General features: G+C 54.3%; 11 protein-coding genes and 1 non-coding gene across 12 annotated transcripts; 7 read left to right on the top strand and 5 right to left on the bottom strand.

Annotated features, from left to right (window-relative positions):
- Positions 1 to 60: 60 nt before the first annotated feature.
- On the top strand, positions 61 to 1,569 carry BO95DRAFT_423638 (MFS general substrate transporter; the record flags this gene model as incomplete). The annotated part of the gene is made up of 1 exon (XM_025584639.1): positions 61 to 1,569. One exon carries the CDS (start codon positions 61 to 63, stop codon positions 1,567 to 1,569), a length of 1,509 nt encoding a protein of 502 aa, XP_025437431.1.
- A 398-nt stretch (positions 1,570 to 1,967) lies between these two features.
- Positions 1,968 to 2,436, bottom strand: BO95DRAFT_374319 (RidA family protein; the record flags this gene model as incomplete). The annotated part of the gene is made up of 3 exons (XM_025583094.1): positions 1,968 to 2,192; positions 2,257 to 2,330; positions 2,385 to 2,436. The coding sequence occupies 3 exons, from the start codon at positions 2,434 to 2,436 to the stop codon at positions 1,968 to 1,970; spliced, it is 351 nt and encodes a 116-aa protein (XP_025437430.1).
- A 506-nt stretch (positions 2,437 to 2,942) lies between these two features.
- Positions 2,943 to 4,362, top strand: BO95DRAFT_374366 (Clavaminate synthase-like protein; the record flags this gene model as incomplete). The annotated part of the gene is made up of 4 exons (XM_025583098.1): positions 2,943 to 3,188; positions 3,248 to 3,373; positions 3,454 to 4,045; positions 4,118 to 4,362. The coding sequence occupies 4 exons, from the start codon at positions 2,943 to 2,945 to the stop codon at positions 4,360 to 4,362; spliced, it is 1,209 nt and encodes a 402-aa protein (XP_025437429.1).
- A 604-nt stretch (positions 4,363 to 4,966) lies between these two features.
- On the bottom strand, positions 4,967 to 5,873 carry BO95DRAFT_456978 (SDR family NAD(P)-dependent oxidoreductase; the record flags this gene model as incomplete). The annotated part of the gene is made up of 3 exons (XM_025588448.1): positions 4,967 to 5,241; positions 5,324 to 5,754; positions 5,818 to 5,873. 3 exons carry the CDS (start codon positions 5,871 to 5,873, stop codon positions 4,967 to 4,969), a joined length of 762 nt encoding a protein of 253 aa, XP_025437428.1.
- Positions 5,874 to 6,333: 460 nt separating this feature from the next.
- On the bottom strand, positions 6,334 to 7,050 carry BO95DRAFT_374391 (uncharacterized protein; the record flags this gene model as incomplete). The annotated part of the gene is made up of 1 exon (XM_025583099.1): positions 6,334 to 7,050. The coding sequence occupies one exon, from the start codon at positions 7,048 to 7,050 to the stop codon at positions 6,334 to 6,336; it is 717 nt and encodes a 238-aa protein (XP_025437427.1).
- A 1,044-nt stretch (positions 7,051 to 8,094) lies between these two features.
- On the top strand, positions 8,095 to 9,018 carry BO95DRAFT_374341 (DUF1115 domain protein; the record flags this gene model as incomplete). The annotated part of the gene is made up of 1 exon (XM_025583095.1): positions 8,095 to 9,018. One exon carries the CDS (start codon positions 8,095 to 8,097, stop codon positions 9,016 to 9,018), a length of 924 nt encoding a protein of 307 aa, XP_025437426.1.
- A 650-nt stretch (positions 9,019 to 9,668) lies between these two features.
- On the bottom strand, positions 9,669 to 12,092 carry BO95DRAFT_280082 (Zn(II)2Cys6 transcription factor domain-containing protein). The gene is made up of 5 exons (XM_025581638.1): positions 11,758 to 12,092; positions 11,625 to 11,688; positions 10,942 to 11,567; positions 10,601 to 10,884; positions 9,669 to 10,547 (listed from the first exon to the last, which is right to left on the bottom strand). Exons 1-5 carry the CDS (start codon positions 11,916 to 11,918, stop codon positions 9,844 to 9,846), a joined length of 1,839 nt encoding a protein of 612 aa, XP_025437425.1. The 5' UTR covers positions 11,919 to 12,092; the 3' UTR covers positions 9,669 to 9,843.
- Positions 12,093 to 12,999: 907 nt separating this feature from the next.
- BO95DRAFT_t285 lies at positions 13,000 to 13,089 on the bottom strand. The gene has a single exon. It is a non-coding gene; the product is annotated as a tRNA-Asp (tRNA).
- Positions 13,090 to 13,740: 651 nt separating this feature from the next.
- On the top strand, positions 13,741 to 15,124 carry BO95DRAFT_374288 (aspartate aminotransferase, cytoplasmic; the record flags this gene model as incomplete). The annotated part of the gene is made up of 2 exons (XM_025583093.1): positions 13,741 to 13,902; positions 14,024 to 15,124. 2 exons carry the CDS (start codon positions 13,741 to 13,743, stop codon positions 15,122 to 15,124), a joined length of 1,263 nt encoding a protein of 420 aa, XP_025437424.1.
- A 2,470-nt stretch (positions 15,125 to 17,594) lies between these two features.
- Positions 17,595 to 18,782, top strand: BO95DRAFT_456973 (polysaccharide lyase family 1 protein; the record flags this gene model as incomplete). Its single annotated transcript, XM_025588447.1, has 2 exons — positions 17,595 to 18,161; positions 18,228 to 18,782. The coding sequence occupies 2 exons, from the start codon at positions 17,595 to 17,597 to the stop codon at positions 18,780 to 18,782; spliced, it is 1,122 nt and encodes a 373-aa protein (XP_025437423.1).
- Positions 18,783 to 19,257: 475 nt separating this feature from the next.
- Positions 19,258 to 20,417, top strand: BO95DRAFT_436213 (uncharacterized protein; the record flags this gene model as incomplete). Its single annotated transcript, XM_025585221.1, has 3 exons — positions 19,258 to 19,521; positions 19,727 to 19,956; positions 20,105 to 20,417. 3 exons carry the CDS (start codon positions 19,258 to 19,260, stop codon positions 20,415 to 20,417), a joined length of 807 nt encoding a protein of 268 aa, XP_025437422.1.
- Positions 20,418 to 21,602: 1,185 nt separating this feature from the next.
- BO95DRAFT_468291 (uncharacterized protein) lies at positions 21,603 to 24,543 on the top strand (the record flags this gene model as incomplete). Its single annotated transcript, XM_025589360.1, has 3 exons — positions 21,603 to 21,920; positions 23,659 to 23,914; positions 24,470 to 24,543. The coding sequence occupies 3 exons, from the start codon at positions 21,603 to 21,605 to the stop codon at positions 24,541 to 24,543; spliced, it is 648 nt and encodes a 215-aa protein (XP_025437421.1).
- Positions 24,544 to 25,403: the final 860 nt, after the last annotated feature.

Raw genomic sequence — 25,403 nt, 5'->3', positions numbered from 1 at the left:
GCAGCCCCTCCCTCCCCAGCAGACACGTACAAACCCCCAGCCGCAGCTTCAACCCCCAACATGGATGCCCACAAACCCCCGCCATCCATCACGGACAAAGCCTCCTGCCACGAGGGTCAAGTCTCGCAGTACGATGAGCGCATGCCCGAGTCCCTCCGCAACCTCAGCGAGGAGGAGCTGCGCGACCTGCAGCGCCGACTCGTCCGCAAGGTCGACCTCCTGGTGCTACCCACCATCGGCATCCTCTACATCCTCAACTACATCGACCGGCAGAACCTGGCCTCAGCCAAGCTGCAAGGCATCACCGACGACCTGCACATGAGCTCGGAGCAGTTTGCCACTGCCGTCTCCATCCTGTTCGTCGGGTACCTCCCATTCCAGGTGCCCAGCAACATCCTGATCACGCGCATCTCACGGCCTGGGCTGTACATCTGCGTCGCCGTAGCCATCTGGGGATGCATCTCCGCCGCCACGGCCGCAGTCAAGAATTACGGACAACTCCTCGCGGTGCGGGCAATCCTGGGCATCGCCGAGGCCGTCTTCTTCCCCGGGGCCATCTACTACCTGTCAGCCTGGTACACCAAGATCGAACTGGGCAAGCGCATCGCGGGGCTCTACATCGCGCAGCAGGTCGGCAACGCGTTCGGGGGCCTCTTCGCAGCCGCCATCCTGCAGCTGGACGGGGTCCACAACATTGCCGGGTGGCAGTGGCTCTTCATCATCGAGGGCAGCGCGACCGTGGGCATCGGGCTACTGTGTGGGCTGATCATGCCGGAATTCCCGCACAACAGCCGGCTCCTCTCACCCTTGCAGCGCGATCTGGCCGTGTGGCGGATCGAGTCCGAAGCCGGCGCGGCGGAGGGCAACACGACCACCGAAAAAGAAAACCCACTCCAAGGCTTCCTGCACGCGCTATCCGACCCCAAGCTCATCCTGCTCATCCTCGCCAACATGCTCTCGCAAACCCAAGGCTCCATCGCCAACTACTTCCCGACCCTCGTCTCCTCCCTCAATTTCTCCGAGACGGTCAGCCTGCTCCTGACGGCGCCGCCGTACATCCTGGCGGGCGCCGTCTACTACGGGATCATGTTCTACTCCGACCGGCGGAACACCGTCTACCCGCTGATCCTGGGGTGTATTGCCATCGCGATCGCGATGTACGTGATCCTGCTGGCGACGCTGAACATCGGCGCCCGCTACTTCGCCATGATGATCCTGCCGTTCGCCTCCGTCGGCCCCCAGCTCCTCCTCTACAAGACCATCAACCTGCACCTGGCGCGGCCGGTGGCCAAGCGCGCCGCGGCGTCGGCGCTGGTCAACGCCATCGGCGGGACCTCGAATATCTGGGCCTCGTATCTGTATTACTCGTCACCGCATTTCTATGCTGCGTTCGGCACGCTGATGGGGGCGGCGGTGCTGCTGGCCGCGACGATGACGGCGTACCGGTGGTTGGTGCTGCGCGAGAATCGGCGGCTGGATTCCGGGGTGGACGAGGAGGTGCGCAAGGCGATGAAGGGGGGCGTCACGGAGGAGATGGTGCGCTTGGGGTGGCGGTATGAGATGTATTGACTTAGCTGTGCTGTGAGGCTTCGCTGTTGGGTAGGGTTGGACAATGTGCGGTGTGTAAGGGCTGTATGTTCGCGGAGCATGTACAATTGAGCGCTTTGCAGCGATGGCCTCGTAGCCCTACCGCTCCTAGCTGATCGATTTTGTGACGAGTACAGTATATGACATCCACACACAGCCTCTCTCTCTCTCCCCCCCTCTCTCTCTCTGCCCCATCTGCAAAGTCTTAACTCAATGTATAACCTAAACCCCCCTTCTTTCGGGAGCGGAAGTAAATCATCCTATCAATACCCACAAAATAACCCTCACAAAGCTACTCCAACTCCCACTCTACGCTATCAGCCCCTAAAACAATTGCACAACGTAGAACAAATCTATTCATCTATCTATCCAGAAAAAGCTCAAACCTGCGCAATACACTCAATCTCAATCACCGTCCCCTGCCCCGGCGCGACCGCCTGCAGACACGACCGCGAGGGCATCGGCGTCGGCAGGAACTCAATGTACGCCTCGTTCATCGCCGCAAAGTCCTTCATGTCCGCCAGGTAGACGTTGTACTTGACGACTTGCTCCAACGAGGAGCCGGCGAGCTCGAGGACTTCTTTGAGGTTCTGAAGGACGGTTCGCTGTTTTTGCCTTCCGTGTTAGACTGGTGTTCCTGTGGGTTGGGGAAGACGGGTCGATACTGACTGTGGCTTGCTTGATCTCGCCGGTGGCGGTTTGGCCGGCGCAGAAGACGAGGCCGGGGACTTTGACGGCTGGGCCTGCGGGGGGATTAGTTTCCGGTAGGAATGGGTATGGCTAGGGGGGAGACGCACAGTTGTGAGGCTTGGGAGGGAACTTCTCGCTCGAGATGAGTTGGCGGGACATTTTGGTTGGGGTGGGATGGAATCCGGGGATTGGTGGTTGTGTTTGTGGTTGTAGAAGATAGGGAGAAATGTGGCGTGCTGAACCTTGATCTGGTTGGTTAAGGCATGGGGATTGTCTAGTAGAGTTTATGGGGATTTAAATATTGAAGATTGGCGGCAGAGGTGGTGATGCTCCTCCCGCTTGGCACTCCGGGAGGAGCTCCTCCCACCTGTGGAGAGCGCCCATTGCGATAGTCCTTATCAACGTCTTGGCGGGAGCTCTGCGGTTTGCTAGAGGAGCTCAAGAGGAAAGGGCAGGGGGCTTACTGAGGAGCAGTTATCATTTTTCGTGTTGCTGAGAGACAATGGTGGGCAAATGAATGGAATCTCGTATGACCACGGAGCACACCGTATACAGAATCCCGGCGTCCAACATCGCGCATATAAATGAACCCGTCGTAATCGAGTCAACACTTCTTCAAGCAGCACTGTGAAAGACGTCTCACAGACTACAACCCCAATAAGACAATGGCACCCAGCGCCCCCTTCAACCCACCTTCGCCTACACTCGCAGGCAAACCCTTCGTGCCCAGCTGGACTCCTCCCCCCGTCACCAAGGAGAAGCACAACTTCGCCGAGCTGAAATCCATTGACCTGTCCCTGCTTGACTCGGAAGACCCGGCTGTCGTCAACGATCTGATTCAGCAGGTGAAAGTGGCCATCCGTGACGATGGCTTCCTGTTCCTCGAGAACTACGGCGTCTCTTTGGAGCAGGTAAGGCATTACCAGGGGACAACCCAGCCCTCAAGCGAAGCTATGCTAACCGCCCCCAGCTCCACCGCCAATTCGGCCTAGCACAATACCTCTACAATAACATCAGCGAAGAGGACAAGCAACGCCTGCTCTTCCACCCCGAGACCGGCGTCTGGTCCGGCTACAAGCACCCTTACGGCTTCAAAGTAGGTCCCCATCACCTCGACTCTTCCCCACCAGCAGATGAGAGAGAAAGATCGAAACCTTAAAGCTGACCACCATCTAGCGCCACCGCGGCCCCGCCGACGGCATCGAGCAATTCAACTGGTACACGCCGGAATGGGCCTCGCCCTCGACGCGCGTCCCGCAATGCCTGCAGCCCTTCATGGACGAGATCGAAGCCTTCTGCACCTACCTCACGCAGTCCGTCAACCGCCGCCTCCTCACCCTGTTCTCGCGCGTTCTCGAGCTCCCCGACGACTACCTCTGGGAGAAGGTGCAGTCGCACGGCAGCCCCACGGGCGAAGGGTACTTCCGGCACGCGCTGTTCCGGCCCGTGCAGAAGGAGACCCGCGACGCCTCCAAGGGGATCAAGATGCACGGCCACACGGACTTCGGGCTGACCACCCTCCTCTTCAGCGTGCCCATCTCGTGTCTGCAGATCTGGGGCCGCGACGAGCAGTGGTACTACGTGCCGTACCGGCCGGGCGCCCTGGTGGTCAACATCGGCGATACCCTGGAGATTGTCTCGGGCGGGCACTTCAAGGCGACGCGGCATCGCGTGTTCACCCCGCCCGCGGATCAGCTGGAGGAGGAGCGGTTGTCGTTGGTGCTGTTTAATAGTTCGGTGGGGGATTTGAGGATGGGGCCTGCTTTGGGTGAGTTTTTTCCATTCGGTTCTGAACCGGGGGGCGGGGGTAAAGTGAGCATGAAGCTAACGGCTTGTGCAGAATCACCTCTCATTCAGAGAGAGGGCTGCGTCGAAGAGCAGGGCGTCTACAGGGAGTTCCGTAACCTCACGGCGCAGGGGAAACTGGTCCCCACCAATCGCGAGTGGCGCGAGATTCAGATCGCCACGTGTACGGATCCCACGGACTCGGTGCGGAACTCGGTGGGCGCGGATCAGGTGCTGATCGAGGGGAAGATTATGCATCAGCGCGAGTATATGGGGGTCAAGGTGGTTTTGCCGGTGTGAAGGGTGGGACGAAAGGGTGTTGTTGGGTAGGAAGTGGGAGAGGGGATTTTCACGGTGGAATCAATGGCTTATTGTGGCTGTTTCTTGTACTTTTCAGAATGTCACTTGCGTGTTAGAATTATGGAATACGTTTCAATTCAGTTCTGTGCGCACTAACGAAGCTGGGACAGCTGAATATGTCGGGTTGATCTCGTGGAAACTGAGTATAGCGGATTACTGTCTCGCTTTCCTGATACAATAGTACACCTTCCTGGTCAGCAAATATACAACCTACTGAAAGCTCCTTGGTGATTCAAGGCCAAAGTATATGCTTCATGGCTTACATGAATATACCTAGGTACAACGGAAGCCTTCATATGTCAGATATTCTGAAAAGAGCTGCTTGTTGAGCCACTATTCAATGTTCAGCAAATGTCGAGATTTTGTGCTGATTTACAACTTAGCTAGACATGGGGGGTAATATCCCCGACTCTAGCCCTAACTCACAGTCTCACGTATACCAACCCGATCAACATCAAAAGCTCGTGAAAACATACTTCATCTTCTTTTCTCACAATCACAGTTCCTACACCACCCCTAATTGACAGTCTAAACAAGAGCTGGGTCACTTCAACCCCCCCGCCACCAACAAGCTCTGCCCCGTCATGTACCCCGTCGTCACCAACATCATGACCACATTAGCCACCTCCTCCGGCTTCCCCAGCCTCCCCACCGGAATGCCCTCGACCACCTCGCGGGGGATCGCCTCCGCACTGGCCACCATCCCCGTCTCCCCGATCATCGCCGGCGCCACGTCATTCACGCTGATATTGTACTCGGCCAACCGCGTCGCCAGGTTCATCATCATCCCCGTCAGACCCCCTTTTGAAGCGGCGTAATCTATCCCTTCTCATCAGCATTCACTCAACCCAAACAAGATAGTACGCAGACTCAGCATTCCAGATAGAGGCGAAAGACATACGACACCCATTGATCCCCCCACCTCTTGCCGCAATCGACGACATGAACACGATTCGTCCCCACCGTTGAGCCTTCATATGCTCGATCACCCCCTTCACCAGCACAAAAGATGCTCGCAGGTTGACGGTCAACATGCGGTCGAACTCGTCCAGCGGGATGTCCCACACGTTCGGGATGCGGCGGCCGTACCCGGCGTTCGAAATCAGGATGTCCGGGCGCAGGCCATGATACTCCTCAATCTCCGTGAAGAGGTGGTCGAGTTGCTTGGGACTGCTCACGTCGACTTGGTGGGTGGAGATGCGCAGGGGGGTCGCGGTCGAGGGGGAATGGAGGTCGGCGACGAGCTGGTCGATGGCGGCTCGGTTGGTGGAGAAGGTCAGCGCGAGGTGGACCCCGCTCTGGGCGAGGCGGCGGGCGCAGGCGCTTCCGATGCTTTGGAAGGGTAAGATGGTTGGTATTGGTATTGGATTTGGAGTTTGTGTTGGGGGGGCTTACCCTCCTGATGCGCCGGTGATGAGGGCGAGCTTGCCTGTGATTTCGTTGAGGGACATTTTGGTTTGGGGGCAGGATTGGTTGTAGTGATGCAATTTTGACGGTGCGAAGGTCTTCAATGAGATGGAATGGGATTTTATCATCGACCTGGTGTATGCTTAACTGTGAAGGCTTTGATTGTAGTGTCTTGCTGCTGTATTTCGTGCCAAGAATCTACCGAAAGATAGCAAGAGCTCCTCCCAGGGAGCTCCTCCCGCTGTCTCCAGCTGCCCATGGTGGTCTTACAGCCCACTCGAATGAACTATCCTATTTTCTCTGAATCTCGAGATAATCATCGGCAGGGATAAATGCCCTGTTAGAGCACACGTTCGCATCCTTAAGGAAGGAAACAACATACACGATGGAGTCCCCACCGATATTTAGTTTTTTTTTACGACCCTTATATACACTAGAACACATTTGTCCCAGGTTACCTATTCCCTTTCAAGATTCTCGCATAACTAGCTAGCCCCCAAGACACTAATCAACCACCACCACATCATCTCCGGTAACCGAACAATTGAACGGCAAATCCAACGTCGGCCGCGTGTTCCCGGTCATCAACGACGTACTGTAATTATAGGTCGGGCTCAGCATCATTATCTGGCCCACGGTCGTGCCATATTCATCCGCCAGGTCCTTGTACACGCCGTACTCCAGCGTGAACGGCTTGATGCTGCACTGGCTGGGCTCGCACAGGGGCACCTTGATGAACTGCCCGACCTCCAGCAGGGCGTCGGCTGACGAGGTCTCAGCAGTGGAGGTGGAGGTGTTGCCCATCAGCGCGGCGGTGGAGATGTTCAGCCGCCGCGCGATGATGTCGTAGGTGTCGCCGTGGACGGTGTAGTAGAGGCGCGGACCGCCGTTAATGCACAGCGCCGTGCGTGTGATGTTGGGGATCAGACAGGATTCGTTGTCCGGGGGGGAGGAGGCGCAGCTCAGGGGTGGGATGACGATGGTCTGCCCGATGTTGGGCGGGATGAGAGGGTCGGCCATCAGGTTGTGGCGTGCGATGTCGCAGAGGCTGCGGTTGGTGCGCGCGGCGATCTCGGGGATTGTGATGTTGGTGGTCACCGGGTAGAGGGTGTAGGGGTTCGTGCTGTTGGCGCAGTTAGGGCTAGGGGTGGCGGTTGTTGTTGCACCCAGGGAGAGGAGGGTGGTGAGGAGGGTCACGGAGGTGGATGGGAGAGAACGCATTGTGTTTACTTGGTTTGGGGTTATGTGAAGAAAGGATTGTGGCTTGTAGAGAGAAGAGAAGAGGAGGCTTGAGACGAGCTGCTGCTGCTGTTGCTGCTGGAGGATCAACAGGAACAGAAGGGCCAATTTATACCCCGGCATCAGCCTACTCAAATACATGTTTTCTCCCCTGTTAATGGAGACGCAGAGCTGACGAATCCTCCTCCCTAATTCGACGATCGACAGGAACGGTCTGCAACCCAGGCCTCAAGAGCTTGATACCCCTCACCCTTAGCGCACTTGGCTTTGTCAAGTCTCTACCTTGATAGTCCACTTCATTCGAGCAATCTTCATATCCAGCCTGGTTCATCTCGGCCTTCACTTGCGGGGAGGGTCCCCGTCTAAACCCTTTGGAGCTATTATCGCCGAGCTTGACTTTCTGCAAGCCGCAATAGGGACGGAGGGTGGACCTGAGCTCCATACCATGAACCGAGGTCTGGCGTCTGGCTTCCTCGTTGCGGTGCTCCGGCGGTACTCACAATGCGCATTCGTAACCCCTGGGATGCAAGTGACGGTGATTGGCTCTTTGTGCGCCCGTGCGTGGTGAATGCTCACGGAACGCTTAGACTGCTACGTAGGTAGCTGGGCACATGAGCTTTTGGTCAGTCACCAGCGGAGGAACTAGCTTCAAACCTGAGAGGAGAGTTGATTTCCACAGCAAAGAAAGGGACGCACCAACGAAACACTCCCCAAATTGGAGGCGATGCTTGGCGACTGGAAGACCCCTGCCCCTCCGAATTGCGGAGCCCCGAGGCCAGAGATAACGGAAGATCCATCTTCCGCGACTCCGCTGTCGGAGGAACAGAATGGCTCCAACCCCGCTTGTTGCTGCTGCTGCATGCATCATGCATCTCAAACCATAACCCAGTCAGCCATACCTAGGTAGCCAGCCAATTGCAGTTCCAAAATAATATCCACGACCCTGGCAAACTATATCCCTTCGCATTGGTCGATTCATCTCATCACTGTCTCGCCATAAGTGCTACAGCCAAACACAGAGCAAACATGGCCACACCACCCACCACCGTGCTCCCAATCGACCTCATGGAGATGCAACTGTCGACCATCGACCTCCTCACAGCGATGTACGCCTCGCCCGAGGAACTCGAGATCCCCCCAGCCTCAGCCGAGTGCCTGGAGAAGCTGCGCGCCTGGTGCGAGGACCCCAACCCCACCCATGCACCACCACCCTCCGGCATCCCATCCAGCATCTCACTCTACGTCTCGCTGCCCCTGGCAGACAGCGACAAGCGCTTCCAAGTCAACCTGACGATTCCGCTGCACTGCGCCGCCCAGCCCGATCCAAAACCGGACCACCAACCCCCACCACCGACCTACTCGCTGCGCCCAGACTGGCTGTCCAAAGCCGAGGTCGCCAAGCTGGCGGCATCCATGCCCGCCGACGCAGACGTGTTCGAGGCACTAACCTACATCCAGGAAGCGGCCGTGCGGCTCCTAGCCGAGGCCGAGGCCCAGCAAGACGCCTCCTGCTCGACCAAGTCCGAGTCCGTCGCGGCCACAGCCCGCGGCCCGCTGGTGCGCGTCTGGTTCTACTTCCCGTCGCTGTCGACGCGCGCGAAGCGCGACGACCTCGTGAACCATGCGCCCGAGTACGCGCTGACGGGGTTCGTGCTCGCAGGCAAACCGGGGGTGCTGTGTCTTGAGGGCGCGTCGGCGGATATCGATGCGTACATGAAGTTCATCAAGACGCACTCGTGGGGCGATATCCCCAGCCACCAGAAGAAAGTCAGCGAGCGGTTCCGCGAGACCGGCGCGGCGGTGCGGCGCGTGTTTGTTGGGATGGAGGAGATCACGGACTCGTTGGGAGGGCGCAGCGGGCAGCGGGCGAATCGTGGGGATATGCAGGCGCTTGAGCAGTGGCTTCATGCTAGGGGGCTGGGGGACGCGTTTGAGAAGGTCATCTTCTGAGTGGGTGGCGGTGGTGTGTGCTGGTACGTACTGTTGAGGGGAAAGCAATGGCTTGGGCTACGCTCGGTCGGCCTCGGGCTTTGTTTTGAATCGGGGCAGAGAAAGGCTGAGTACAAGCCATTTATCACGGTCGCAGGTTGCGAGCTTCTAGCCTGGGGCTGCCGTGGTGTCACTTTCGGTTTCCTTTGAGGTCGTTTGTCACCACAGGGTGATGTGCATTCTTTGCATGGGTAAGGAACATCGGGAGTGGGGTGAGCCGTGGTATACTGTCCGTGCTGCAGGGAAAATGCAACCCTGGTGATCCCAGCTCCAGGCAATGGTTGGTGAATCCGACCGCAGCTCCCCGCCCTTTATGCCCTGCGCTTGAGCAGATGTCAATATAAAGGGCCTCTGTTGTGAGCAGCGGCATTGGCTTGGATGATGACGCGCATCTGTGGCTTAATTCGCTTAAGTCTTTCGTTAAGGGACAGACCATTAGAGCATATCACAACCATTCAACAGATGGTGACTCGAACGAGTATCATATAGACACGATGAAACAGACAGACACAAATCCACTCGTGCATATTGGCATGCTTGTGAAGAAGAGATATCTCCGGTCCTGAATGTTATAAACAATCCAAACTCGCTTGTCAAAAAAAAAAAGAACCGCAACGCCCTTGTCATGATCCCAAGCTGGTACGCTTGTTGAGACACCGAGCGGAAACACGTTAAAACATGTACACAATGCGTGGCGATCATCAAAAGGCAAAGACGGCCGATGGTCTAGCGGCAGAGGAACTCTACAGTGGAGAAGTCAGCACTGCTGTCGTTGAGACCCAATTTTCAGACCCCCATGCTTGGCAGATAGGGACCCTGTCCAGCCCACCCGAACAGGCTGAGCTCGTCGATCATGTGCTGCACGATCACGTTACTCTCCATGCCCACCATCATATCCGTCTCGAACCCCGTGGGCAGGCCGCCAGGGATCGGAGGCGACTGCCATTGATCTGGGGCCTGGTACTGTTGCGAGAGCGGCATCATCGGTCCAGGGGGGCAGTGCATCGGGGGCGGCAGCGCCATGAGGCTGGGTGGTTCGGACGTGGCGACAGCCGGAGTGGGCAGCATGGGCCGCGGGGTCTCGTTGCTGGTCTTCTCCAGCCAGCTCAGAAGCTTGGCAATGGCCTTCTTGCAGCCCGCCCACAGATCGTCCCCGAGCGAGAACCCTTCGATCTTGTGGACCGTGGCGAGTACCACCTCATGCACGCTACGCGTGCCGAGATCCGTCGGCAGCTGGCTGTAGATGCCAAAGGACAAGCCCAGCTTGCACAGCAGGACGATGGCGTACCAGCAGGTCGTGTAGGACGAGATTGGCAGGTGGACTGCCACGGGGGATGGGGTCGCGAGGAAAGTGGCCGCCACGCGGTGGGCGGACGTGGCGAGCGCCTGCAACTGGTTGATGTCGCGCAGGTAGAACGCGTCCTTCTGCCGGCGTAGGAAGTGCCCGAAAATGAGGGTGGGGAAGGCGTCGAGCTCCATGCGCAAGGCCCCTGGGTTGGTTAGAATGCAGGAATCCTCACTCAGATGCACGAACGATGCTCACAATTATCCTGTAAATTATGACGCGATTTCAGTTCATCGACCTCTTTCTGGTTTCTCGCCACCGCCTCGAGGATTTGTTCCCAGGTCGCGTCTCGGCATTGGTCGGTGCAGTAGTTCAGCTCATCGCCTAGCAGCGTGTGAGACTTGCGCATCAGTGGCTGGGTTTCTATCAGTGCTCTCAGCAGCGCGTCGCTGGGATATTCGGGATTCTCCGTGAGGTTCTTCACGCAGGTATCGATGCACATGGTATGTCGCATGTTCATATGTCGGCGGAACATCGAAGATCTAATACGGGGTCAGCTTCGGCTGGTCGCAGGGGTATTGGTCTCAAGCGCCACGCACTTGTGGGTCAGATAGTAGCAGCCCAGAAGAGCTCGTTGAGCCGCCGGCGTCTTGTGTAACTGCTCCTTCCGAGGTTCACTTATCTGTCCCGACTGCAATTGCATCTTGACCGTCTCATCCTGATCCAGACCGAGGTCGTAGACAAGCATCGGCAACACTTGGAGGAGCAGGTACTGATGCGCATGCATGCTCTTCCAGTGGTAATGGTACCACGCTGAATGCACCAGTAGTCCCTGCAGCAGGTCCATGCTTCGCTCGCTGTTGACGAAGACCCGAGTCGCGACCGTCTGTCTGATCATGCCTTCCAGCTTTAGCTGTAAGGAGTTATTGTGCTCCAAGGAAGCCCAGACGATACATGTCAGCAGGAACGGGTACTGATCACGCAGTGAGGCAATGTCCATGTCTGGGGGTATGATGACAAAAGGGAAGTGGTGCATCTTCTGGGCCCGAAATTTGGCCAGGAGCTCGTCGGCCTCCTCGAGAGTGAGCAGGTGACCGAAAAGTGGGTCGCCTTCGCTCTCACTGCGGGCGAGTCGCGACGGTGAATCCTTCTGGTACGTATCGGGCGAGTCGTTTGTGTTGGTCACGCTGGCGGTTCGCGACGGGGTCTGACAGTTGGCAGCTTGCTATGAGACTCTCCATCAATACCTTCCCGAACGATCAGATGGACTCGAGAAGCATACCTTGCTGGCAAGTTGGGTGACTAGATTATCGATCTGTTCCTGCAAGGCATCGATGCGTGTTTTTCTGGAACAAATCAGTCAATGAGGGGACAGTCCATGGTGAGACGGGAGTGGTGCGCAAGGGAGATAGTACCTGGGCCGACTACTCGCGCGTAAGCTATCGGGGAGACTGCATGACTGGCCCAGTCTAGCGCAGCGGACGCAAGTGCCAGTGCCTTCGACAGGCTGACATCGCACTTTGAGTCGAACACAGCGGACGCAAGCATGGCGTCTCGGGGGTTGTCTCCGATTCATGTTTGGTTATCCAGAGCGGAGTAGTGTTTGTGGTCTTGTCCGGGGGGGTGCGGGAGGGTGAAGAATGGATTCTTCAGGCTGGACAAGCGGGCCCGGGAGCGAACCGTGCAGTTTGAAGTGTCACTGCAGCTGCTGTGGGGAGTAGTATGCAAATAGCCGTTAGAGTAATAGAAAAACAGAAAGAGAGAAAGACTATTAGTGGGAGATTAGTTGGATTAGTGAGTGAGTGAGTGAGTGAGTGAGTGAGTGAGTGCGAAGTGGATGATGGAGTCGTATTCGATGCTGAATGCTGACCGTCCATCCCCGACTAGTTCAGTCACATGGTTTGCAGTGCTAATCCTCTTTGAATCATCCTGCAGAAACTCCGCCTCCCGCCGCTTTTGCCTCTGCAACCAACATCGTCATAGATCCCCGTACTACGGGGTAGGGTAGATCCCAGGGTCTCAGGGTCTGTAGGGCTGGCAGAATTGCAATGTCTGATTGGCTGCACACTTCAAGGGCATTGTATTCAAGGTAATCTTCAGGAAAGGATAGTGAGTTGAGGAAAGTACGATGTATGTAGTTAGTTAAATAGTGCGGTAGTGCCCCTGTTGAATCGGAGTCGGAGAGTCGGAGACGGAGTGCCCGAGGTCGGCCGCCAGTCAAGCCTTGGAGCGGGGTAAGAGTCGTGCCATGGGTTGATGGTTCCCACGCTCACACCACGTTTTTGACTCCCCCATCCACGTCCGAGACCGGGCCTAGACTTGGCACTAACTACAGAATTGCAGAACCACTCCATGCAGTGCACTGCACTGGACACTAGACACTAGAACACGCTTTCTGCAGACAGCTTGATTTGCACAGGGATCTGGTCTATCTGAAAGACGCCAAGTCCTTACGGTCGCATTGTGACAACTTTCCACTTTGGTCAACTTCAGGCAAGAGAGAATTAAAGTATATGTCCACGGTAGCATGCAATGGTAACCAACAGAGGGCGAGAATGGGACAAATGGACAATCAGACAACGAGAGTGTGTCAAAAGCAGACACGAGTCTCGTTCGGGACGGATATCGCCGGAACCGGACCAAGCAAAAAAAGGAATCTCCCCGACTGGGAGTCGAACCCAGGTCTCCCGCGCTTGTTCCTTTTCAGGATTGACAAGCGGAAATCATGACCGTTAGACCATCGAGGATATGGTATGCAGATTTGCTACTTCTTGAAACTACCTTCTTCAAAACCTGCAGGGATCTATTTTGCCACCCTTGCTTCAGGCCATAAAATTCTTGAGACTTGGCTGTTTTGTTTGCCTGTCTCTCAAAAGATTGAAGATTTGTATGCTTAGTAGCTGAGAAAATGACATTGCTTTCACAAGGATGCATGGAGTTGAGCTAGCTCGTGTCAGCCCCCGCTCCCGTAACGATATATATTTATGTCCATGCTGCTTGCCATGAGGATCACCGGGTCTCAGAATCAGAACAATTGCGCGGAAGACCTTACAACGGAACTAGAGTTGGAATGAGAAAGGGACTACCCCATTGGAAGAGACTTAAAACACCTTCATAGAGACTGACGTCGCTTCTGCTGACATGGACGGAGGATAGTCAAGATGCCGACAGGACAGTCGGCTACCCGACAGTAGACCGATCGCCACAAGGCCCTCAAGAACATTGATAAGAACCACAGTTTCACAACAAATGTTGCCACCAAAACTCGTAAGCCCAAGTATAAACTCACACTTGTATCAAGAGAGCCACAACGCATTGGCTGCAAAACGTCTCGCACAACGGACAACGTACAGCGCACCCCGTACCCTCACCCCCTCAGCGCAACGTCCCCAAGCAACATGGGAAGACAATACCTCGACCTCCCCATTGCACCCCCAGACGTCGCATTTGGCCTCATGGCCAAGTACGATGCCGACGCGCACCCGAACAAAGTCTCCCTGATCGCCGGAGCCTACCGCGACGAGAATGGTTCACCATGGGTCCTCCCCAGTGTCGAGCGGGTGAGCGCATACCCCCCAGAACACCTCCAAAGAATACAACCCTACATCTACATATCTACAGCACAATGCACTGTCCCTTAAACTACACGACTAATCAACTCTACATTTTACTCCCACACAGGCAAAATCCCTTCTGTCCCACACCCCTGCCAACCACGAATATCTCCCCATCGCCGGCTCGCCCACCTTCCTCGACCTCGCCCAAACCCTGATCCTCGGACCACACCTCACAGCCACCATGCACGACCAAATCGCCTCCATCCAGACCGTCTCCGGCACGGGGGCCAACCACCTAGCCGCGAGCTTCCTGGCCGCGCACCAGCGGCCCCAGCACGTCTTCATCCCCGCCCCGACCTGGGTGAACCACAAGTCCATCTGGGCGACGATCTCGGTGCCGCAGATCGACTACCCGTACTACTCGCCGACCACCCGCGGGGTCGATCTGGAGGGGATGTGTGCCGTGCTGGACGAGCACGCCGCGCCCCACGACGTGATCATCCTGCAGGCCTGCGCGCATAACCCGACGGGCCTGGATCTGACCCGCGCCCAGTGGGAGATCTTGCTGGAGGTCGTGCGCCGCAAGCGCCTGTTTGTGGTCTTTGATAGTGCGTACCAGGGGTTCGCGACGGGGGATGTCGATGGGGATGCGTGGGCGGTGCGGTATTTCGCCGAGCAGTTGCTTGGCACCCAGCCGGAGGGGGAGCAAGGGTCTCCGGGTCTCTGTGTAGCGCAATCGTTCTCGAAGAACTTTGGGCTGTATGGTGAGCGGGTCGGGGCGTTGCATTTGGTGGTACCCAGGGGAATGGGGGTGGGAGGGGCGCGGTCGCAGCTGGTTGGCATGGCGCGGGCGGAGTACTCGAATCCCCCGCGCTTTGGGGCGACGATTGTTGAGACAGTGCTTGGCGATTCGAAGCTGCGGACGCAGTGGGAGCAGGATCTGCGGACGATGAGTGCTCGCATTGCGAGGATGAGGAGTGCGTTGCGGACGAGGTTGGAGCTGAATGGGACCCCCGGGGACTGGTCCCATGTTGAGAAGCAGATTGGGATGTTTAGTTATACGGGCCTGGAGACGGAGCAGGTGGCTCGGTTGCGGGACGAGTATCATATCTATCTCTTGCCGTCGGGAAGAGTCAGCATATGTGGTTTGACTGAGGGAAATGTGGACTATGTGGCAGATGCTATCCGCGATGTTGTGCTGGGGAGGAGGGACGCTTCTGCATAGATGATAAAGGGTTGGATAATTGGCAAGCTGATTTACTAGAGCAATGAGTGGCTCCAAGTTGTAGACTTCTTCATGCCCGCGAACAACTCTCCTGAAAGTACTTTTTGCTCATTTACATCTGTCTGGCACTCCGTACTCGTGGATCAGCAGGGAGGTGTTAATTAAAAGCTCACGACCTACTACATCTTCTTCAGATCGATAGAGAGCTGCTTATTTGTTTTCAAGTGACTCGCTATCGAGACCATGAGGTGAGAGGTCGACGCTAACAGATTTTTCCAAGCTCTTGTGTCCGAGTCAGTAGCCCTAATTATGTTCCTAGCCCCATACCAGGTCAGGTCTCACATACAATGACGAGAGCGCGATGCGGAAGCTTGACAGCTGCATGCTAGCCCAACAACAGAACAGAACCAGTGAGAGTTTTATACTACGAGGCGACTCGAGGACTCTAGGTAATCAGCACTTTGAAGTAGCGACCACTTACTCACACAAGGTATGCTTTCCTGCAGCAAGAATGATATCACTCTGATTGCACATATACTATATGTGGCTCGATGCAGTGATGATAAATCTCTGATTCAGCAGCATCATATACATTTCATAGAACGGAGTCATGTTCAAATTAACAAACCACAAAACCAACAAGCGGTGTATCGCGAGCATACGCAAGCCAGCCTTGGCCCGTATATTAATATTGATGGCCAAATGCGGGAATTTGCCTTCAAAGAGCAAGAGCCCTCAGTCGATACGAGGACCGCGTAGACAAGCTCCCCTTTCTCTGATTGTTCGATCCACGTGTAGACCAAGACATGACGTGCTTTAATCTAGTGGATGGAGATGGTGAGACATGCGCAGGAATGATTCGGCTTTCGTCGACGGAAGTTCCATCCGGAGAAGGTCGAGAGAAGAAGCTTAATCTGTCTGCCGTTCTTGGTGGGCTGCAGACTGGAACCTGTGTCTTTCCGCAATCTCCCGGATATTGATGAGGTTGTTGGGATTTTTGAGTGGTGGCGGTGGATAAGAGATGGGGCTGTTGAAATTAAGCATAGGCCAAGAAGGCAAGAGTGGGCTCGTGGTGCTCAGGGATCTGGCATGATCCTCCAGCGCAGCAGTGGTTACATGAGATACTGGGGAGTAGCCATTCGATCTAAGGTGTAATCGTATTCGTGTTCTTGTTCAGTGATGCCAAGCCCCACTATGAAGCCCTATGCGGTGCGCTGGTAACAATACCTTTGACACATATGCTCGGGGCTATGGCCATGAATAATGTGAGTGACGCAAGTAACGACGATAATAATGCGATGATGATATTAATGCATTGCATCCATACAGAAAATATGCGACCATACTTAAGTTGGGATGATCGGCCAGGGAAAGGGGAATCTCCACAGTGCAGAACCAACCACCGATTCACAGTGGAGAGCGGGTGGCCCCAGTGCCTGCCACTAAACTCAACCAGGAACTGGAAAAATGGGGAATTTCACATCCCGTCTAAGAACTTTACCGGATAAGGCTTAGAGTCGTCGAGAGAAATTTTAACCTTAAGGAGGATCATCATCTGTAATCATTCATCATTTGTTGTGGATGGTTGATTGACTACTCGTGGTTGATGGGGTCGTTCGACGGGAACCTCAGGCAGGCAGCAAGCCCTAACTCGAAGTCCATTACTCAATGACTATCACTAAATCCTTGATTGCGCTTGCTCGGACAGCTTCCGTCTCACCCAAATCTGTAGAGTGAGTCTAGTCTCGCAGCAGTCTGGCTACGGGCCACGTCATGCAGCCTCCTCCCACGGAAAAGCTGGGGTGCCCGCCAGCAGTCCGAGGTTAGATAGCGCTCGCGCTATGAAACCCGCACGGCAGCCGCCATCAATGCGAAACGGGATCAGAACCAGACATTAAGCACCGGCGGCTCCACTACTGCTCTTGGCTGTATCTCCGAGCCGTCGCCCACGGTGACTGGCCGTTGTCGGTGGGTGTGTTTCAGGGCTTCCTGCCTTTACGCGGCCGATCGCAATCCAGTGCCCACCGATCGACAGTGGCATTACCGGCTTCTGGACCCATAACCTTGGACTCGATGTTAAGGTGCTCAGCGGACTACGGAGCACTCTAAATTGTTTATTCCTCTCTGAGTCTTCTCGCTCGGACCCACCCACAGAACGATTCTCCCAGTATCAGCTTCCCCACTCGTCGTGGACCTCACCTTGCTCCTCCGCTTCATCCGTTGACTCCGTGAGGCTTGCCAAGCGTGCCCGAGACAGATTCATCATGGTCTCATGAGAAGAGGTCAAGGAGAAGGGGATGGATCAGGGCATCATCAGAAGCTATATAAGGATCCAGCCGTCAGCACAAGTCACATCCTTTCCTTTCTGGCTCACAACTCACACACTCTCTGTCGTTCTTTCCTCTCTATTCCCTGCTTTCTTTTGTTCAATTCAGTCATTCTTTTTTACTCACCAGACCCAACTTCCAGGATGAAGTACGCTGCTGTTCTCACCGCTGTTGCGGCTCTCGCCCAGCGGGCTGTTGCCGTCGGCGTTTCGGGCTCCCCCGTCGGCTTCGCCGCCTCCGCTACCGGCGGTGGTTCTGCCACTCCCGTTTACCCGTCCACCACCGATGAGCTGGTCTCATATCTCGGTGATGATGAGGAGCGTGTCATCGTCTTGAGCAAGACTTTCGACTTCACTGGCACTGAGGGAACAACCACAGCTACTGGATGTGCTCCTTGGGGTACTGCCTCAGGCTGCCAGGTGGCCATCAACAAGGATGACTGGTGCACGAACTACGAGCCCGATGCTCCCTCTGTCTCCGTGACTTACGACAACGCCGGTTCCCTCGGTATCACTGTCGGTTCCAACAAGTCCCTGATTGGCGAGGGCACCTCTGGTGTTATCAAGGGTAAGGGTCTCCGCATGGTCAGCGGGGTCTCCAACATCATCATCCAGAACATTGCTGTCACGGACATCAACGCTGAGTACGTCTGGGGCGGTGATGCCATCACCCTTGACGACGCGGACCTTGTCTGGATTGATCATGTTACCGTAAGTTTATCTTAGCTTATATCTAATCTCTTGATCTAACTTTCCCATCTAACCTTATTGTGGTAGACTGCTCGCATTGGTCGTCAGCACTACGTTCTCGGCACCTCCGCCGACAACCGCGTCTCCATCACCAACAACTACATCGACGGTGAATCCGACTACTCTGCAACCTGTGATAATCACCACTATTGGAATGTCTATCTCGATGGTTCCAGCGATAAGGTGACCTTCTCCGGCAACTATTTGTACAAGACCAGCGGCCGTGCCCCCAAGGTTCAGGACAACACCTACCTACACGCATACAACAATTTCTGGCAGGATAACTCCGGCCACGCCTTCGAGATCGGCTCCGGCGGCTACGTTCTTGCCGAAGGTAACTACTTTGAGAATGTGAATACTGTTCTCGAGTCTAGTTCCTTCAAAGGTGCTCTTTTTTCCTCTGATAGTACTTCCTCTACCTGTTCTTCTTATATCGGCCGTTCTTGTATTGCCAATTCCAACAGCGGTGACCTCACTGGTACCGCTACCACTGCCCTGAACGCCTTCAAGGATGATACCCTTCCTACCCCCACCGCTGCTGGCACCGGCCCTGCCTCCAGCGCCGGTCAGGGCAACCTGTAAATTTGACTTCACTGGCACGGAGGGAACCACTACTACCACGGGATGTGCCTTGTGTATTTTATGCTATTTTAGTTCTAGGACCACACTTAGGATTACAATTCCAATAAGATTAAGTAAGACAGAAAGCTTCTCAGGTGCTTGTGGCGCGATGGTGGGAATTTGGTTGGATTGTGGGATCGTCGGTCGGAACTTGACGCCAAAAGTTTTGTTGGATCGAATTTGGTTGTGTGGGTTTTTGACCGCCCACGGTCGACGACACTGTATTAACTTGCGGCAGCTTTGGTTGAGGCAGGGCCAGCAGGCATTTCGCTTCCCTCGCACGACGCGGGAAATGCGGATGAGCAACAGTGTGTTATTCTGCAACGCCCCACGCATTATCAGCGCTAAGAGTGGGCCCCTCCCCACTGCGAGATTCTACGGGAATAGCTGGAATCAGTGCTATTAACAGCCAGGAAAGATCTCGCTGTTGTCTGAGATGCGATGGCTGCAGACCTGCTCAGTAACGCTGTTCTCGGGATCACACCAACAGCAACCTACATCTGTAGACACCCATGCGCCATCTGCAATCCGCCGGGCAAATTACTTCTCGGCATTGGATTTGTATCGTCCCTTAGGTCCAGATTACCGGGGTGGTAAAGCTCGGTCAATTCTCGAATGCTTAGCGTGGTCTTCTTCGTTCTTCCCCATCGCCACGGCAACTATATCAATGGTCGCCGCACTTTCGTTCGCCATCGCCATCGTACGTCAAGTTGATCTTTTACTACTCCTGCATGGTACTGGAGAGATCATTGGTCCATGAGTGCTGGTAGAGCTAGGTCGAAGTTGGTCGATCCAGCAAGAGACGTCCTTGCCCCGATAATGCGGCGAGTTCAAGATCATATCCTGGTTGTGCGAGTTGCGAGGACAATATTCGACGAAGAGACACCGTGGGCCCTTCTTCACAGTGCTTGAATGAGCTAGCTGAGGTCAACAACAGATGCTCTGGCGGCTCCAGAAGTAGCGCTTGCCAAAAGCCTAGCGCAGCCATCCGAGATACTTCCATGGGGGCCGAGCACTACACAGTCACAGCAACCTCGGTAGCGTCATCAAGTTGTGTTCTGGGATTGATTATAATGCCCCGGCGTGTGCGCATTACGCGCGATTGCCACTCCTGCGGCAGCCCCGGAGTAGCCAGGTAACCACAACTTCCGATACTCGCGCCTGCAGAGATTTTGGATTCGACAAGACGGACGAGAAGGAGAAGAGCGTACCGGTTAGATGAAGGCGGCCTCTCTCCCTGCAGTCAACATCTGGCACCAGCGCAAATGAGCACCGGATGTTAGAGTCAAGGCTCTGGCTGCTTTGAAGTCTGCTACCAAGACTCGACCTTCCAAGACCACGTTCGCCGCTTCCTCGACGTCAGGCGATCATCGGCAGGAGTCCGCGAAATCTCCTAAGACGAAGGAACCAATGGCCAGGGAAAGTGCCGACGACGGTGGCAAGGGGCGGGATGAGAGTGCCGGCATTCCTCCTTTGAGAGATGCCAACCTCTGGCCGACACCCGATGTTGCTCAAGGTGAGGAGAAGAAGAAGCCTCAGGAGAAATCTGATAAGAGCCCGGTCATTCGCCCCCCACGACAAGCAGCTTCAGATTAAAGCAGCGTCAGAGAAGGATTTGAATGGTCACCTATCGAAAGACTCCTGTAGGTGACACACCGGACGGAAGTTGTCTAGTTCATTCTTAAGTCTCTCGCTTAAGGTGTGCTCGCGACTGTGACCATGGGGGAAGGGTCACGCCAGTCGACGAGGTGACCTTCGACTACTATGTTGAGAAGGATATCGACAACGACGACATCGCAAGATATGCACCTGCACCGGTTCCCTTGCCTATGGTCTGGATGCTGTTCCGATTCTCAGATCGATCGATGTCTAGACATATGGGCGGCGGACTTATTCGGGCGAGTGATATGAGATGCATGCTGGCGGCATATTTCTTGAAGGCCTGTGTAACTCGGCCTTTCTGACTAACAGTTAACCGCCTCGATCTGATTGTTGCGAATTGGCCCCACGATCTTGGGAGAGCCAATGTTGCTGATTCTATACCATGTGTTGAACACAGGCGATGTCTTCAGGTCAAGCTTCGATTCATATTTATCATCTTTCTGCGCAATTACCGATGATGGGAAAGCAAATAGGGGACTGGGCGGACGAGTATCATATTTGACTGATTGCTCTGACCCAGATGGTATGAGTGGACGCGGGTTACAGAAGTGCTGATAAGGGAGATTCCCAAGCGCTTTGTGTTCGGAAGCTAAGCCGATCATGTCGCGGGCCTGCAAGAAGTTTAAACCCCTTGCCCAGTCTGTCAACAGGTGGGCGACACGGGCCAAATTTGGAGGCAAGGCCCTCCTCAACGAGTCAAGGCAAGATCCTTCTCAACGTCGACACAGTCTTTGTGCCTACCCATGACAAATCTCACTGGACATTCAACGTGGTCAAACCGTGCGATCGCACCATCGAACACTTCGATTCCCTGAGGGGGCTGCACAGGCGCCATGTAAATCTCATCAAAACATGGCTGGACGGGGGGGGGAAGGATTGGTGGAGGCCGGCTCCAAATATGTAAGGGCAACAACTCATTGCATCGGTCATGTTGATCTTTCGGAATCAAGGGTCAAATGAAGAAGGTTTCTGATGTCGAGTGAGATTTCGCCGAAGAGAAGAAGAAGCCTGAAGCACACTGCAGACGTGAAAAAGCACAGCGAAAAATTAGAGGGCGAAAAGAAGGAATAAGACAAGACGGAAATCCGAGCCAAGAAAAGAGATCAAAATCTGACAAACATGGTGAAAGGTCATCAAGGAATACCAGAGGACCAGATGGATACTGTGGCCCCTTCCTCCTGTCAACGGGCGAAGACAACGCGGCATCCGCTTTGCCAGCTCGAGATTCGCAAGATCGAGCTCCCCAACGGCGAGGTGCAGGGGCAGCGCCAGCAGGTGCCGTTGATCCTGTCCTGGGCTTTGTCCATTCACAAGGCGCAGGGCCAGACCCTGCGGCGCGTCAGGGTCGATCTGCGGAAAGTGTTGAACTGCATAGGCATGGAAGTTATCAACCTTCTCTGTTCTCCGTGCGGGGCCAAGGGAATCGGGCAAGAGCAGGTAATACCGGATCGCGGAACTTGTATGACATTACAACCCTAATTGTCCGCCTAGACTTTGCTGATGCCGAGCAAATCCTCCCCAATGGTGAAGACACTTCATCTGATGGTACTAGCTGGGAACGCATTGCGAGCCTGGTTGATTGCGCAGCTCAAGAGAATGGCATGACAGATGAGTTGATGCTCCACGGTATACTCAGGTTTCCGCCAAAGATAAGAAGCCGAGATTCGAGAAGCAGACTCACTCAACAATAGCTTCTACATCTTCCATGGTAATGAGACAACAAGCCGCAGGGTCAGACTTGTATTCGAACTATCGTTCATGGTCGTCTTCAATTCTGCGTTGCTTCTATTTGACTCGTCTTATCTCTGCCTTTTTATCGCTTGTTGCTTTTGCTGTCTTCAATTCGCGCGTCCTGTCACCCCATAAGCCTCTCGAGGCTTCTATGTCCACTGTAAATTGGTGGCTATTGTTTACTCCTGGTGTTCTTGCATCCATGCTGTGTTGACCTATCTACATTCTGGTCGTCCAAACGGTCTAGTCATGGTTTTTATATACATCAACCCCTCTGCCCTGGTTTTTCATTAACACAAGCAGGGTTCTCTATCCGAAACCAATTTCTTACAACTACTATTTCTCTACATAATATGCTTTCTTCCCAGCCACCCCTGTTAGGGAGCTTTATATTATCAATTGACTGCCTGTCTTCTTTGTATCTGCGCGTCGTCTCGTTCTGCCTCGGAAGTGTCTTGTCGGCATGCCCTGCCTGTTCTCATCTTGTTGCTTTTGCCGTTTGGATTTCGTCATTGTTGCGCACTGGAAAGACCGTCGTGAAATCAACATTTGTCTACACCAAGAATCGGTCAAGATAAATCAGGAGTTGGCGGATACGCAGCAGGGAGAACTAGAGACAACCAGGGCAATGGCCCGGGCTCACCAAGAAAGCCTAGGAACACTTTGCCAGGATAATGTGGCTAGTGCAAAGAGCAATGGCAACAGGAAGACACTCTTCTGAAGGAAAATGAAATCGCTCCTAATGGGAATGATGCAGGTGCTGGGTGTTGCACTATACCCCCGAGGTTGAAAAAGCGCCGATACCAGAACGCGTGCGGTACTCGTACATTAGCAAAGACTCTTCCAGTTTGATGCTCCTGTGGTCAGTGGTCACCATTAAGGTTTTTCAGTGAGCTGACTGTAGTAGCACCTGACTGCCGTTGACCAGGGAGGTATAAATGCTCCAGATAGAGCAGAGCATGAATGAGGCCTGTGACAGCTATTCATGTAGCGATGACATGACTGATTCAGGAGCCACCTACTCATCCAAAATTTTAAGAATGCAGGCGCACCTTTCACTCCGCGCGCTATGTTCTTTTGCCGCTGGTAAGCCACATTCGCCGCCTGCAAACCGGAAAGAGCGTTGCAGAGAAAAGTATACTCGGGATAAAACTTCAGTCAATTGATCAATCAAACAATCGAAACTGGCTGGTGTACTTATGCCGGGTCTTTGAAAGGCACTCAACGAGTCTGATCAAGGCGCTCAAAAGTTGCATCAAGCTCAAAAGCAGCAGTGTGAAACACTCTCAGAGACCTCTTGAGTACAAGCAGCACCGAATCCGCTTCAATCACATACCGGCTGATCTCGAGGATGAGAAGGGATACTCATTCTAGGAAGAAACAGATGCGCAATGCCTCCCGTGCCTTCGTCAACGATTCAATTTCAACTGTCTTCTGACTACAGTCCACTGCCCGCGATATCGCCGCCGCTGCCGCGCTGTACGCCGCCGCCAAGCATTGCAACGTCGGGGTTGAGAACGACGAACGCGGTAAGCCCTGGTGGAGGTTAACCGATGTGGACATCCACGAGGTGCGTCGCACGGTCATGATAATGGCACAATTGTATGAGCAGCATGCCTTGAAAAGGAATATGTGCTATCTGTCCGCGCCCACCGCGTCAGACGAGGGTACTGAGAAGACCAGGATCCTGCGCGCGGGCGGTACGACAGAGTCCGCCCCAGGGGCAGACCCTGTCAACGGTTGCAATGCGTTTTTTTGGGCCGGTTCGACGACTTGCGAGAGGAGCTTATTATACTCTGTACGAGCTCTCAATATAGGTCTTATTCGAGATCACAGATAAGACTTAAAAAGCCAACCAGAGAACCAATACTGTTGTCTAGATCCAATCAGAACCTGCCTGGGCTTTTCTCGCTGATTGATTTCTGCATGAGAATTACGTCAGTCAGCCCTTATATAATAATATGCATATAAACAATAGAAAGTTATCGAGTACGCGTCTGAAGAAAGAGAAAAATATATTCTACAGATTAGAAGTAGTTGATAGAACTTACTAATATAGAGTCTGTAGATTTAAGATTAAGAAAGAAAGTAATATGAAAAAAAGATAAAGAAGTAAGGTAAGCTTAGATAAGTAAAAGCTTACTTATAAAACAGACAGAACCTGACCACAGATTATGTGTTGAGCAAACGCCCAACGGTTAGAGCAGTGGTTGATATCAAAAAGCTCCAGGGGAACACACTGCTCAATTTTTCAGGATCCGCGTCTAAGACCCGCACGCGGTCCAGGGAGCCCGAACATGACCGCATCCTACCTTCCAAAGGCATTTGACAAGTCCGGAGAAAGAGCTTAAAGCTGCATCAAGCTCGGTTGCAGCAGTGCGAAACTCTCCAAGAGGCCTCGGGATTACACGCAGCATCGGATCCACCGGGTTGATCTACCGGCAGATCTAAAGATAAGTAATGGTACTCCATGATTTTTAATTTCATAATGCCTCTTTCTCGGAAGGTCATCCCAGCTAACTCGAAACCCTCTCCTAACCGTGAGGACAAGTCTAGGATGGCATTCGTTCGGCTTTTGACGGCTGCGGATAGACCTGACTAGATGGTTAGACTTCTGCACAGCCTTCGGCTGACCCGCAATATTGTTGTCCATATACTCAAGTGATTGATCTAGATCCTCCCGTTCCTGGCGCATATTCCATAGCTTGGAATTAATCGGCTTACTCTCAGGGGGGTGCCCTCTGCAGTTGCCTGGAATTATCCGGTTCTAGTACCCCCTGGTCTTTGTCACAGATGGCGGGAATCTATCGAGGGAATGCTTTGCGTGGTTCTGTGGGTTGCAGCCGAGGAAAAGGTCGTTTGGCAAATGCGCATGATAAGACTCTGAAGGCGAATTCGGATAACTCTTTCTCTTCACCATCCATCTTCCCATTCTGTCTTTTCTGTTGGGTTTGAGCTGGGTTGTAGTTTGAGGAGTTGGTGCTGATGTTGATGCTCGTGCTGGTTCGGTTGAGGCGTCGAGTTTGGGAGCAGGGGGAGTTAGAGGAGGGTGGGCGGGTGGCCAATTCAACCACGTCGGTGTGGCCGAAATTGCCGGTGCCAATGAACCGATAGGCCTTCGGGCAATGGGTATACTTAGTTGCTGAAGATGCTGTGTAATTGGACCCATCAACCCGAGGTCACAGGGAG

Source organism: Aspergillus brunneoviolaceus (genome assembly GCF_003184695.1).
Source record: "Aspergillus brunneoviolaceus CBS 621.78 unplaced genomic scaffold BO95scaffold_88, whole genome shotgun sequence".
NCBI classification, from domain to species: Eukaryota; Fungi; Ascomycota; class Eurotiomycetes; order Eurotiales; family Aspergillaceae; genus Aspergillus; species Aspergillus brunneoviolaceus.
The sequence above is the reverse complement of the archived record's forward strand: the minus strand, read 5'-3'. Positions and strand labels throughout refer to the sequence as shown.